At 36.5% G+C, this 15,062-nt stretch overlaps 2 protein-coding genes across 2 annotated transcripts in view; one reads left to right on the plus strand and one right to left on the minus strand.

Annotated features, from left to right (window-relative positions):
- Positions 1 to 1,727: 1,727 nt before the first annotated feature.
- LOC123231333 (small nuclear ribonucleoprotein G-like) lies at positions 1,728 to 2,637 on the minus strand. Its single transcript, XM_044657591.1, has one exon. The coding sequence runs from the start codon at positions 2,564 to 2,566 to the stop codon at positions 2,330 to 2,332; it is 237 nt and encodes a 78-aa protein (XP_044513526.1). The 5' UTR covers positions 2,567 to 2,637; the 3' UTR covers positions 1,728 to 2,329.
- A 5,125-nt stretch (positions 2,638 to 7,762) lies between these two features.
- SPIN1 (spindlin 1) overlaps positions 7,763 to 15,062 on the plus strand; it is a 49,081-nt gene continuing 41,781 nt past the window's right edge. Inside the window, exon 1 of the mRNA XM_044662113.1 lies at positions 7,763 to 7,930. Coding sequence (XP_044518048.1) covers positions 7,879 to 7,930 — 52 coding nt within the window. The 5' untranslated portion in view covers positions 7,763 to 7,878. The remainder of the gene's footprint in view (positions 7,931 to 15,062) is intronic.

Here is a 15,062-nt window from a genome sequence, read left to right on the forward strand (position 1 = left end):
AATTCTGAGGGATTTATGGTAAAGATGCTGCCCACATTCAGAGGAGGGACTGCAGGAGAGGAAACATATAGGAAAAACAACTGCTTGAACGCATGGGTTGGGGTGGACATGATTGGGGATGTGGACTAGAAACTACCACACCAATGCAACTACCAACAATTTGGAAATTGGTCTTGATCAAGGACACATGACAAAACTAGTGGAAACGCGCATGGGTAGTGGGGGCACGTGGGGGGGGTTGAAGGGGAAAGGAGGAGCATGAATCATGTAACCATGTTAAAAATGAATATTAATAAATGTAATAAAAAAAATAAGTTTACTCACAACCCCCCAAGTAGACATTAAATCTAACTATAACAGGTCATATCATAAATTAGAGGAAGAATGGAAATACCTTTCACAAAAATGACAAGAGGAAGAATTTTTAACCAAAGAATGGCGAAAATATTCATAAAAGTCCAAATAGAGTTTTAGAGTAAAGATACCCTGTTTTTGGCAAAGTTTTTATTACGCAACTGACTGATTCAGTAACCACTTCTACACAGTGCCACAATTGCTTTAGTATTTTAAACTCACATAAAATAATAGGGGAACATCAGAATGTCTAAGAAGTCAGACCTCCTGAGTGTAGAAATTGGCACATCTCCCAACTCCTGACTCCCTGGACTGCCCTACTTCTTCCTAGCAGCCTTCTCCTGCTGTCAGTGCCTCCCAACCCTGTGGCTTTCCCACTCAGTCACACTCACTTTCAACCCAGCTGAGTTTCTGAATCTCTGCTTTGGGTATATGTTTTGTTTTCTATTATTAGAATGGGGTAGTCTTTCTGATATTTGCCTTCCCAGAATTTAGCACTTTGACTGGCACATAGAAGGTTTCTTTTATTTTGTCATTACTTCACCACAAAATTGTTTAACTCAGGCTCTTAAAGGTTATTTAAGTTAGCTTCTACAATTGGGTATAATCTCTCAGTAGCCAATGATGACCACCAAAACATGGAGCTCTTTACAGTTAGAGAGGAACTGAATGTTGAGAAAGACTTTCTTTGTGCTCCATTACTTCAAGTGTGATTGAGGAAAAATTTCAAAATAGAAATGCCTAAGGCAGCTGGCATATACTGTAGACAATAACAATTATGTTAACTTTAAAGCTTGTGCATAGATAAATTGCAATTAGAATTGGAACAGAAACTGTTGGGTGGAAGGGAAAGTCTTTATGTATCAAATGACTTAAGTAATGGAATAATATGTGTGTATCTATTATTGATAGAAAGATAAACTAGAGTAGTCAAAGAATATAAACAAGCAATTTTCAAAAGAAGAAATGCAGATTATTGGCATTTATGATAGATACATTAAAAAGATGCTCACGATAAATAATAAACATTAATGTTTAAATTTTTAAATTTAAGCTACATTAAAACAATTCTGAGGTTTCAGTTTGATTTCATTTATATTTACAAAGATGCTAAAAGTTGAAAGGCTTGGAATTTACCAGCTGACACTTTTGGTGTAGTTTTGAATTGGGCTACTGATTCTAGAAAACAAATTAGAATTATTTTAGGAAAATCATTCACTCACATCTAACTTTGCCTCAGCAGTACCATACTATTGGACATATTTACTAAGGTGGTCAAAGAGGGAAAGATCCCATTTATAGCAGCATTTTTTTTTTGTTTTGGGATAGTAAATAAGATATAATAAGAAAGATAAATAAGCTTACTAGTAAGACCATGTCCGAGCAATTGACAGTTTTTGAATGTAATATAAAAACAAAATGGTAAATTCAGAACAAATAAAGATTTATGTAAATTGAGAACCATGAGGGCAGTTTATGTAGCCATCACAATATCCTTTCTTAAAGGAAAAGTAATACAGGACATCAGAACAATCTTTGTGCAATGGCCAGTTGTAAATTTCCAGAACTGATGATGAAACATTCTTTCCTTATGTCAGAAGAGAGATGGTAGACTATAGGCATAGAATATGGAACAGATGTTCTGAGTCATGTCAAAGGTGTAATATGTTTTGCTATTCCCTTTTTGTCTCTTGCTTTATCCCTTTAGATTTGTATATTTTGCTATTTATGTATGTCTAATTTATATAGAGAGTTAGTAAATGTTCTTTTCTTATAGCAAACTAAGACAATAGATTTCAACATCAAATATGGAAATATGACTTTTTTTTAAACATCTTACAAAAAGTTTATTTTTAAAAAAAAACAAAGAATATACAGTGACATCTAATGTATCAAATGAAACAAAAAAAAAAAAAAGGCTTTTCGGAATGTAAAGGATCAGAGGAGACCCATGGCACCTCTGGTGTTTCATTCCTTATACTCCTTCCAAGGCTTCTAACATAATGATAATGATACTATTTCCTTGGATCACCACCATTCCAATATTGTTCTGTTGGCCACCTGGTGCCATCTCTACACATTCATCAATCACAAGATTCATAAATGGATCAAATCCCTGCAATATTCCTTGGACGTGCCTCCCACCATTTAATTTCAATGATAGTTTCTTGTCCATAAATTTTTTTAGCTCGGGCGGGTGTGCTTTGCTCATCTTGTTTCAGTTGCGGCTGTTCGCCTTCTCTCTATGCAAGCTGCGCCTTCGCTCACACTCCCCTTGCCGCCACTGACGCCACTTTACATCTCGAAATATGACTTCTTTTAAGTTAGACATTAAAATGTAAAGCAATGTCACTTTTAACTAATTTTTATAGTCTGGCAAAATGGTTTCACTAAAATGTTATTTCCATTAATATATAATGCAATTAATTGTTATTTTAAATGATTAATAAACACATACCATTAAATTTTATTAAATTTCTCATACAGTAAATATTGAAATCTTTGAGTTCCTCAATTTTTAAGAGTATAAAAAGTTTATGAAACCAAACACTTGAGAACTACTAATAGTTCTTTCGAATTACAGACTGACTGCCCATCAGTACTACCCTGACTGAAATCCTGACTTTTAAGGTTGCTACAACTCAAACTTCTGGGTCCATGGGTTAAGGTTTATCTTTGGCACTTGCACCTGAAACTGAGGAGCAGATAAAAAGAATACAGCAGTGATAAAAAAAACACAAATGCAAGGAGTTTAAAACAATTCTTAGTTATCTTTTGACTGATCATTATTAGCATTAAAATTTTTTAATTAGTTAACCTGTGAGGAAAAAAGGCTATTACTTTTAAACATGAAAATCACCAAACAACAGGGCAGTAAACATTGGGATAAACTAATAGTTTCGTTTTTAAGATTCTACTGATAAATTTATTTTTTGATGCAATACTCTTCTACTTCAAAGGTCCAGAGAAGCCACACTTCCAGAAACAGTTAAGTAGAACTACTTAAAAGCATGATTGCGATTGATAGCAAATGTAATTTTATACTTTTGTGGTTAATTGTTAATACAAAGAAGGCTATGCCCTTTAATTTTAATATTAGGGTACAAAATTTGCCATTATACTTTACCATAATTTTGTTGTTTCCGTGATGATTCTATTTACATTGTTGTAGTTATTGCATATAATGCATATTTTTAAAATTAAAATCATTCCTTATGCAGCAGTAATATTGCATTATATTTACATTGTTTAGCCATTCTCTTAATCTTTATTTTTTCTCAACTTTTAATGATGCCATTTATATTTTTTGTACATATTGATTTTTTTCTTGCTCCTGATAATCTTATTTTGGTATATTTCCAGTAATGGAATCCTTGGGTCAAGAGATATGAACAATTTAATAACTTCATAAATAATTCTAAATTATTTACCAAAACAGTTGGACCAGCTCAAAGCTCCATCCCTCAGCGGATTAGGGAGTTTTCTTTTACACATTTCTTTCTACAGTAAATTTCTCTATCCATTCCCCATCACTGTTAAACTTTAGGGTTGTTTATATTTTCATTTTTCTGATTTATTAAATGTCCTGAGAACTTTATAAAGTTGCAGTTAGGATGAGTTTTGTTATTTCTAGGAAAACTTCATATCCTTCATATATTGGAGAACAATTTAATCTAGCACATATCAACTCAGAATTTGGATGTCAAACTTTTTCAGTGATTTATCTTTATATTTATCTTTTTTTGATATTTGGTGTTTTAATTTCATTTGTGTGAAGTTATTAAATTTTGTTAAGCAGGGTGTTCTATTTTGTTCCTCTGTGTTTGCTTATATAATTTCTCCTCATCCATAATTGTGAAAACTGAACCTTTTGTCCTCTTAATTTTTTTTATTTTTCTATTTAGATCTTTATCTAATTGGAATTTATTGTGGCGTATGAGGTTGAGGCTTTACGTAACTGTGATCATGATGGGGTAATACCAATATAGTAAATGCATAGCTATCAATAAGGCAGGTAGGTGGTAAAATGGATGGAATACTGGGCTTGCAAGACCTGGCTTCTCAAACATATATTAGCTGTATGACCCTGGGCAAGTAAGTCATTTACCTCTGTTGGTACCCAGTTTCCCCATTTGTAAAATTAAGCACCTACTCCCCAGAGTAGTTGGGAAAGTTCAAATGAGATAATGATTTTAAAACACTTTGCACAGTGCCTGGAATATAATAGGCATAAATATTAACTATTGTTGTTGTTGTTGTTTTGAGACATTATAATGCTATCATGTGAAAGATGGAAACTTTTAATATAAGAAGAGAATCAGATGTTTTAACTTACATAGAAAAGTTTTATTTGATACAATTAGGCACAAATGCTAAGAAATAAGAATTGGATTGATTAAGAAACCACTCAATATGTCTTTAATATGTCATTGACTCTTCCTATATATTTTGGAAAGAGATGCCTAATGGTGGCAAATGTTCTACTCATCTCAGTTTACTTTGTTTCATAATAAGTCTATAATCTGAGGCCCAGATAACCTAGGGCAGTAATGGCAAACCTTTTAGAGACAGAGTGCCGTGCTCCTCCCCCCACCCCCTTTACACCATACAGGGGAGGGAGGAAGTACTCCCGTTAGGCTGCTGGGCAGAGGGGCAAGTGAAGTGAGAGGCAAGAATAGAAAAGGGGAGAGGAGTGGCTGGAGCACTCCACTCCCCTCCAGCTCTGCTGCCTATGAGCTACCCACCTTACCCTCCTATGCACTCCCATTGGTCTGCTGGCAGAGGGGCAGGGGATGCCCACAGGTTCACCATCACTGACCTAGGGCCTAGGCTTTGCCTGTTGTGGAAAGAACACATCACATTTTCCTAGGAGCCCTGAAACCCCAAATCTGGTCTGTTTTTGTAACCAGTATTCAAATATCAATTCAAGAAAATTGGGGCTAGGGGCACACATGGATAGAGTGGGGAGTGACCAGGTTCAAATAGACTGGAGTGGGGAGGACTTGGGTTTAAATCTGGCCTCAGACACTTACTAGCTATGTGACCTTGGGCAAGTAAGTCACTTAAGCCTATTTGCCTAGCCCTTACCACTCTTCAGACTTAGAATTGATTCTAAGACAGAAGGTTAAAGGGAAGGAAAAAAGAGAGGGGAGGGAAGAGAAGGTTTGGAGCATTGTAGGACTGTCTTATCTGAGTTGTTCTGCTAATGTTAGAGAAAATAAAGATCATGTATAAAATGGAATTAGTTTAGTGTGAGAATCAGAAGGACTAATCATATTTTAACTTGAGAGCATAGACTCCATCTTGTACTGCCACATATACTCTCCATTTTATTGTTTTCCTGTTATTCATCCATGAGAAACCAGACTATATAAAGCATCTATTGTTCTTTATATGTACAGGTGGTTATAATTAATCCGTATCCTTTAGTTTAGTATAGAAAACCCTAAAACTTACTCATTCCCCTCCCAACTGGGTTGAAACCTATTCTTTTCCTTTTCCAACTTGGAAAGACCCTAAACTTTCCTTCAATTAGAAATCAGACTACTTAATTTTATATCCTAATTGATCCTGGTTTAATTGTTTTTGTTATAACTAATCGCTCTTTTGGACATATTTTTTTGAGTTCAATGATTCGCTTTACTCTTTTATTTGAGGTCTTTGGACACACTGGAGAGTCTGTCGACCATTACTTTTTTTTTTTTCTTTCTTTTTTCTTTTTTTTAAACCCTTACCTTCCGTCTTGGAGTCAATACTGTATATTGGCTCCAAGGCAGAAGAGTGGTAAGGGTAGGCAATGGGGGTCAAGTGACTTGCCCAGGGTCACACAGCTGGGAAGTGTCTGAGGTCAGATTTGAACCTAGGACCTCCCGTCTCTAGGCCTGACTCTCAATCCACTGAGCTACCCAGCTGCCCCCTCCACCATTACTTTTTAAATCTGCCTAGCCAACAAATCATTTAAAACCTAATTATTCCTTAATTATTAACTTTTCCATTATACTAGTGTCCATTATCCTTCTGTGCAGATTATATAGACATATTTCAGATATGTTTTGGGTTCAATTCCAGACCACCAAAATAAAGCTAATGTGGCAAAATAAATATCACAGTAAAGTGAATCACCTAATTTGGGGGGGGGGTTCCCAGTGCACATAAAAGTTATGCTTACACTATGATGCTGTAGTCTAAGTGTGCAATAATATTATGTTTTTTAAAAATCTGCTTTAATTTAAAAAAATAAACTTTGTGACTAAAAAAGGCTAAGCATCATCTAAGCCACCAGCAAGTCATAATTTTTTTTTTGCTGATGTAGGGACTTTGACTTGTTGATGATTACTGACTGATCAGGATGGTGGCTGTTGGAGTTTGGGGTAGCTGTGTTGGTTTCTCAAAATAAGACAACAATGAAGTTTGCTGCACTGATTGTCTCTTTAGAAAAAGATAGCTCTCTAACTTTCCGTGCTCTTTCATTCCATTTTCTCACAGAAGAACTTCTTTCAAAATTAAAGTCAATCTTAAACCTTGCCCAATGCTTTATCACCAACTTTTATGTAATAATATTTATGTAATAATATTCATCAATATTATTGTGTCTCAGAGAATAGAGAAACCCAAGATGAGAGAGACAGAAACAGCTGGTTAGTGGAACAGTCAGAACACATACAAGATTTATTAAGTTTGCTGTCTTATCTAGGTGTCATTCATTATGACCCAAAACAATTTAAAAGTAGGAGCATCAAAGATCCCTGATCCCTGATCATATATTAGTGCCAATAATGTAAAAGTTTGAAATATTGCAAGAATTTCCAAAATGTCCAGAGACATGATGTGAGTACATGCTGTTGGAAAGATAGAACCAATAGACTTGCTTGGCAGGGGGTTTCCACAAATCTTCAATTTGTAAAACAACATCAACAGTAACTAGTTTCAAAGTGCCATAAAGTGAAGCACAATAAAACAAGTTGTGCTCTTATATTATGGGGGCTACGTGTCACATCCTAATAGTTCTGGAGGCTAAGGCGTATATTATGAAATATCAGGAAATTGTGCCTTAGGCAATATTTGTATAATTTTTATTTAAAATTTGATGCTATTGGGGGCAGCTGGGTAGCTCAGTGGATTGAGAGCCAGGCCTAGAGACAGGAGGTCCTAGGTTCAAATTTGTCTTCAGACACTTCCCAGCTGTGTGACCCTGGGCAAGTCACTTGACCCCCATTGCCTACCCTTACCACTCTTCCACCTATAAGTCAATACACAGAAGTTAAGGGTTTAAAAATTAAAAAAAAATTTTTTTGATGCTATTTTATAAAATCATGTCTTAGTTTTGTTTTATTTCTTTGGCCCTAGGTAATTATTTTTTTCATTATTTTACAGTGTTATAAAGTATTTTTTCTGAACTTGGAGAAGAAATTCACGCTTGGATGGTGGATTAACAAGAACCTTGAAATTCAGGAGAAAAAAATTACGAAGTATTAGATTTTCACCCTAGTCTAGCAGCTTTGCTGCTCACTTAAACACAGATGAATGAAGACCCCATTTGGAAAAACAGCAGGTCAGCGATCCAGAGCTGATGCAGGTAAGACCGTTTGTGTTAGTGGTTTCTGAGATGGATTCATTGCTACAGTTTATTTCTGGCTAAATTCATATTCTCAAAAGTCCTCAAGCTTATCTTTCATATATATACTATATCAGTTTTTGTTTTAAAAGACACAATGAAATTGTAGGTTTAAAATTACCCTGTAACTTTGTTACTTTTAAATTAAATTTCAAAATAATTTAAGAAATATAATATTCCAGACCATGAAGTGTTGCTTTGCATATTGCTATACGCATAGTAAGTACTTAATATGTACTTGCATGTAGTAGCAAATTATAGTTTCTCATGAAAAGGATGAGTACCATTGTTGCTTTTGGATAACAGAGGGAGAAAATGGAATGGAAAAGAAGGTGTGGAATGAAAATAATTCAAGTTATATGACTCCAGAAGTTTAGGAAGGAGATAAAGTGTGTGTGTTGGGGAGTGATAATTGGATCAAGATGATTGTTGTGAGGGAACATGTTTGGTCATTTTCATGTGGTGAATTCCTAGTGGGAAATGACTGCTCTTTTCTTCTAGAGGAAGGATACAAAGCAATACAAAAATGGCAAAACCAAAGATTCCTGGGCTCTGTTTCCCATGTGCATGCAGTAGCCTTTTCTTTTGGGCTCTTTAAAGGATCCTTTGTTTGCATTCTCTCATTAATGGGGGATCTCTTTTGCCACTCTTCAATATCTTGCTATCCATACAAAATATAGGACTGAGCATAGACATTTCAGCTGCATTTTCATTTCCAAAAAGCCATTTATAACCTAATAATTTACACAGATGTGACTCCCTAAAAAAAGATAAGGGGGTGGGGAGATGTACTTGGGGAATGGGGCACCCCCAACCTTCTGGCTGATCATGACTAATTAGTTACAATACAAAGGTATCCCAGCCTCAGTCAGTGGTGAGCACAACTAATCCTCTTGTGAATTTTTCATTTACTTTTGAAGGGGTAATTTGCCTTTCTGTATCTATCCTTAAACTTTGTCAGTGTCTTCAGACTGCTTTAAAAGTAAGCTGAGTTCTGAAGAGTTTGACTCTCAAATAGACCTTGGAGGAAATTTAAATTCTCAGTCTGTTGTGTCCATCAGAGCTAGAGGACCAAAAACAGTTTACTAATAATTATCTTCTGTCATAGTAGAATTTTTAAGGATGTAGAGCTTATTCACATTATTCTCTTGTTGAGTAGTCACAGGCAATTTATTCTCTTAATTTTACAAGATTGAGAGATGTTTTACAGTAATAGTTGCTAATTGCTAGCATTTATGTAGTGCTTTAAGATCTATAAAGCTCTTACCTGATATTTAATTTTATCCTCACAATGAGGATGTTAATGTTGTTTAGTCATGACCAACTCTTTGTGATCCCATTTGGGGTTTTCTTTTCTTTTCTTTTTTTTTTTTTTTAAACCCTTACCTTCTGTTTGGACCCAATATTGTTTACACAGTATTGGCTCCAAGACAGAAGAGTGGTAAGGGCTAGGTGGTGGGGGTTAAGTGACTTGCCCAGGATCACACAGCTGAGAAAGAGTCTTGAGTCCAGATTTGAACCTAGGACCTCCCTAGGTCTGACTCTCAATCCACTGAAAACTACCCAGCTGCCCCCCCCATTTGGGGTTTTCTTGATATACATACTGGAGTGGTTTGCCATTTCCTTTTCCAGCTCATTTTATAGATGAGGAAACTTAGGCAAACAGGATTAAGTGACTTGTCCAGGGTTACACAGCTAGTAAGTGTCTAAGACTAGATTTGAATTCATGAAGATTAGTCTTCCTTATCTGAGGCCTGCACTCTAACTACCTAGCTGCTCAGATGAGGAAGTAGGCACTATTATTATTCTTATTTTGCAGTTGAGGTAACTGAAGCTTTGAGAAATCAAATTATGTTTGAAAATTATGATAAATCGAGGCAATACCGTTTCAAATGTGAAGAATCAATCGAAAATGTAAACACCCCTACTTAACACTAAGTATGAGAGTTCACAAGTCCCTTGCTAAAGTGGGTGACAACTCCAGAGGCCATTGTCCTGCCCCTGGGCAGTGCTAGGCAAATTGAGAGACTGCAATTGGTTCCTGTAAGAGGAGGAAGTGACAGGAAGTGATGTGGAGAAAGGACTATAAAAGGTCCTGAACTTCCTGTCCAAGGGACCTTCACTTTGACTTGGGACCTTAGTTCCTGGCCTGCTTCTTAGAGTACTGTTTCTGTATCTTCTTTGGACTTCAGTCTTCTCTTTTGGAGTTCATCTTGTGTGGGTGAGTAGCTGGTCTTCCTTTTCTGTCATCTGGAGGGATTGGTTCAGGAGATTCCTGCCTTGGCTTTGGAGGAGGCTATGCTGGTAGAACTGTAGCTGAAGACAACACTGGGTGTGGAGAAGCCTTTGAGGGGCTGAGCCTCACTTCACTAGAAAATGACTAGTAGGCTTGTTAAAAGCTGTGTCTTTAGCTACATTTTCCCATTTTCACTCTATCTCTTTATAAATAAAGCTACTGAAGTTCATTTTTGACTTAAGTTATAGTATCTTTAAATTGGCGACCACAATATTACTTTAGAATTCTTATATTTAGTCAAAACCCTAAATTTATATTCTTACACAAGCATATTCATTTTATTGGTGAGACTGGTAGTCAACAACAAAATGGGTCTTGTACTTGTAAGCCAAAACCATAAGGTGGGGCTTATTAGCTTTTATATGTTCTCATATAAAATGAGAACAAAGAACAGGAAGTATCGTAGATGGAGGTTTTCTGAAGTATATATGGCAAAAACAATATGATTGGCCAGATATTTGGAACAAGCAACCACCCCTCCTTCAATCCTACTGTTAGGAAAGGTTTATGTATAGAGTCCATTTGCTGGTTAGTTGAATAGAGATAACAGACTTCTTGGCACCTACCTGCATTCTATAAAGCTTGTCAGTAGGATAACAAATCTCCCCTAATTGTGCACGAGTTTGCAAGGCTGTATAGAGATAACATATTTCTTTGAGTTAAGGTGATTTATAGGACAATGGAGGGGAAATTGAACTTCTGGACTCATGAACTTTTGAACTTAACTCAGAGGCAAAGAAAAATGGCTCTGGCAATTACTGAATAGACTCAGTCACCGAATAGAATTAAATAGAAAATCAATATTTGACTTCAGAGTGTCCAGAGTCACACAGCTGGAAAGTAATATAGAATCTGAATTGGAAGTCTTCTTGAATTCAAGTTTAACCTTATTCATTGCTTCTCAAAAAGGAAACACCATTTCTAGAGGCATCACCAAGAGGGCCACCAGAATATTAAAAGTAAACTAGTCTCATTTTCTCTTGCCATGCTCATCACCCACTTCCAGGAGCTCATTATATTCTAATTGTTTTGGCTGTGCCATTTGTTCTAGGCTGGCCCTAACTCAGGCAGGATCCCTGATAGTCCAGGTGTGATATTAGAATAATATGAGACTCTAGTAAGTCATTCAACTATTATCAAAAAGAGATTTACTTATCCATAACAGAAAGATAGTCCAAATGGATAGGTATTGTAGTCGGCTCAAATTAATTCAACTACATTAAGTATCTTGATCTACCAGCTAAGCATCCAGTTTCTTGTGACTGCTTTGTACTTAGGAAACAGGAAGTGATGATGTCAGCAGGCTGAATCCTAGGTTCCTTGAGCCAACCAAATCTCAAGGAAAAATTACATTAACATGAATGGAAGAGAGAAGTGGTTATAGTATTGATCCTAAGTAGGGGTATATAAAGAACTCTATAAAAACACATAAACAACAACATACATGCAGAAAATTTTGTGATGTCAACATTGATACCTTTCTCTTTAGTTATCCTTATTCTTTGCCTCTGGTAAAATTTTCTTGCCATTCTCCCTGTACCTCAGAGCCCTGTATCTGTAAATGAAGGGGATTAGAACCTCAGACATTTAAAGCATAATCTTTCTGAAACTAATTAAGTTGATTTACACCATCATATCTTTTGTAGAAGCTTGTGAGGAGAACTTTCAAATAGGCATAAAATTTTTAGCACTTCTCTTACCAAACTGCATTACATTTTTTTTCCCCTTGGAGCAAAGTAGCAGCATCAAGTACATTATCAATGAGTTTGACCTGAGTGACTAAAACTTTTCCAGAGTAGACTTTTATAGAAAAGTGGAATATGCTATGTACTTCCATAATTATCACAATTGAAGCACATAGCTTTATTCACACTTCACTTTTTTTTTGTTGTTGTTAAGATTGATGGGCTTCAAAATCATCTAGAGTAGAATAGTCAAGCTCATGGCTCTTATGCAGTTGGGCAGAAATCCCACAAATCTCCCAGGCAGATTTAAAATTCAATTAGAAAATGGTCAACAAAATAAATAAAAACTAAGCCAATATCTTCTCACAGGATCTTTTTCTCTTTTTTTATCACTAGAATCATTTGGAATACATACTCTTCCCATATACTGATACATTTCTTTTGGTAAAAACGGAAACAACCTCAGAAGATGATGTTTTATTTTGGGAGAGAAAGGTTTGGCTATTTAACCACTTGTAATAGGGAAAGTATTGGATCTGGAGTCGGTAGACTGAGGTTTAAATTTGAACTTTTTTATTTAATGCTAACTTCTTCTCTTAACTTGAGGGCAAGAACTTCATTTCATTTTTCTTTCTAATTTTAATACATAGCACAGTGACTTTAATAGCAGAAATGTTCATTAAATATCCCTGCAACCTCTTAACTACTGACCAATTACCAGAAATAAATAAGTCTGCCAACTACAGAAATAACAATTCCACTAAGCCCCAAGGCCACCTTGAAGCTTGATGAGAACTTTCTAATTCAGAAATAGACATAGTCTTAAATTAAAAAAAAAAAAAAACATTTGAAAAGATATATTGCCATCTGCTTGGCTACTGCACTCAGTAAGAACTACTGAGCCTTTCTTGACTTGTAGCTGAAACTTCTTGTTAACTCTCCTGTTAGAATGTAAATTCCTTGGGACTGTTTTGCTTTTCTATTTGTGTCCCTAGCATTTAGCACAATGCTTTTCACTTTAATAATACACAAAATCACCTTCAGTGGTTGCCACAATACTGGAAAAAATGGTGATAAAGCTGAACATTTGCATCTTTTTTAATAATAATAGATGATTCACAGTATTCACTGGGTTCTTATTTCTCATAGTCATAGAATTCCAGAGTTCAAGAGGAAATCAGTGGAGACCAGTCCAGCCTATATCTGAGAGAGTCTCTTCTAAAGCATGTGGTCTTCCTTATTTTGCCTGAGGGACTTTTTTTGACTCAAACCTGAATTTTCGTTTTTATAAAGAATACCAGATGGTGAAACTACCTATACATTTAAGTTGTTCCTGCTCTACAAATTATGATAACTTTTATGACTTGCCCTGGACCTCTCTATCAGTTACTGTCCCAAAGCAGTTGAGGATAAGTAGTTTTTAGTAGTAGAAATCACTTTATCCAGAACTATGCAGAAAACCTAAGGCTATGATGGTGATCTTATGGCACTTGTGTCCAAAAGGGCATGCAGAGCCTCTCTGTGGGCATGCACACCATTGCTTGCTAAAGGGACTCTGGGGAACTGTTCCCTTCTCCCTCTCCACCATTCTGAGGACATTTTTTCACTTCACCCACCCCTCTTGTGCAGCAGGCCAATGGGAGATCTTTCTTATCTGGGGTAAGATTGGGTGGGGGGAGGATGGAGTGGCATACAGTCTCTAAAAAGTTTGCAGTGTTAAAATCATGACCTGGGACAAGATGGACGTCACTTTGAATGACAGCACTGGCAGTTGAGAGGCTCAGAATGTCCCCAGGTGCTGTGAGCCAAGGGCAAAATTCAGTTGACCCCAGCCCTATAAACACCTCCAAGTGACAAGGCAGACTCATTTTGGAGCAAGGACTTGGGAGGAGGGAGGTGAAGGGTGAAAGGGTAGACCTGAAACCTGTGACCTGTTATCCAACTGAGAGAGCTAGTGATCAATCAACACCATTGATATTAGAGCTGAGAGAGCATACTGATTCATCTATTAACATCATCAATAGCCTTCCCTAATCTCGGGCTTGTCTGTGGCCAACTCATGTCAGAGTTAGTGAGAGGGTGAAGAACCTCCAGTTTCTACAAGCCTAGCAATCTTCAGATTTGATCAACAATTAGATTAATAGCCAATCAGTTAGCAATAGTTTCCTAATCCTCAATCTTGTTACCTTGTTTTCCTTACCCTATCAATAGATTCAATATAGTGTTTTATCAATAAGTACCTTTCCTGAGTGGTTATTATACCAAGGCCCTTGGGAAAGGGAGATCAATAAGCAGTCAGATAACAACATTTCCAATAGCCAATCAATAGCCTTATCAACAACTAATCCAATCTCAGGTTGGGAACTAGAGAGGTTTACCATCCACCCAACCTCTCAGTGGTTTCCCAGCCTGGGCAAACTGTTAGAAGGGAACAACTGACAGGCTTAGCCAATCAAGCCTGTCATGGTAGAGAGACATAATTTATATCAACAATAGCCAACCTAGGCCTGGGCACATAATCCCTCCTCCATCTATACTATCTCTGGTGTGTGTGTGTGTGTGTGTGTATGTGTGTGTATAAAATCAATCCTCAAGAAGATCCAGGAGACAGAGATAGATAGAGACATAGAGAGATATAGCATCAAACACTCATTCTCTTTTTAACAGCAGTCACTACCCTAGGGGGAGGACCTACGTGAAATTGTGCTAGAGCACTGGGCCTGGAGTCAGGACAGTTCATCTTTTGATTGCATTTCTGAACTCAGACAGTTATATGATCCTGGGCAGGTCACTTAAAACTATTTGTCTCATTTTCCTCAACTGTAAAATAGTCTAGAGAAGAAAATGGCAAACCACTTATCTTTGCCAATGTGTGAGATAAAAATGATGACAAGTGACTGGGTTGTAGCTTCTTCCAACCTGGTTCAGATGAGGGAGATGGAACCATCCAGTTATTTATTGCCCTTTCTGTGTCATCATTCTCCCTCCTAAGCTTGTCCTGGAGTCCTCAACAAAAGGTAACAAAACTGAATAATCCTGAGAACAGCACACCCAATACTGTCTCATATAAGTGCAATTGCATTGAGGTTTGTAGTTGTGAAAATCAAAAAGT

The sequence above is a fragment of the Gracilinanus agilis genome, chromosome 1 (genome assembly GCF_016433145.1).
Source record: "Gracilinanus agilis isolate LMUSP501 chromosome 1, AgileGrace, whole genome shotgun sequence".
Classification (NCBI taxonomy): Eukaryota; Metazoa; Chordata; class Mammalia; order Didelphimorphia; family Didelphidae; genus Gracilinanus; species Gracilinanus agilis.

Bases quoted from the DNA above. Each gene is read 5' to 3' on its own strand.
- LOC123231333 (XM_044657591.1), bottom strand. From the start codon at position 2,566: ATGAGCAAAGCACACCCGCCCGAGCTAAAAAAATTTATGGACAAGAAA.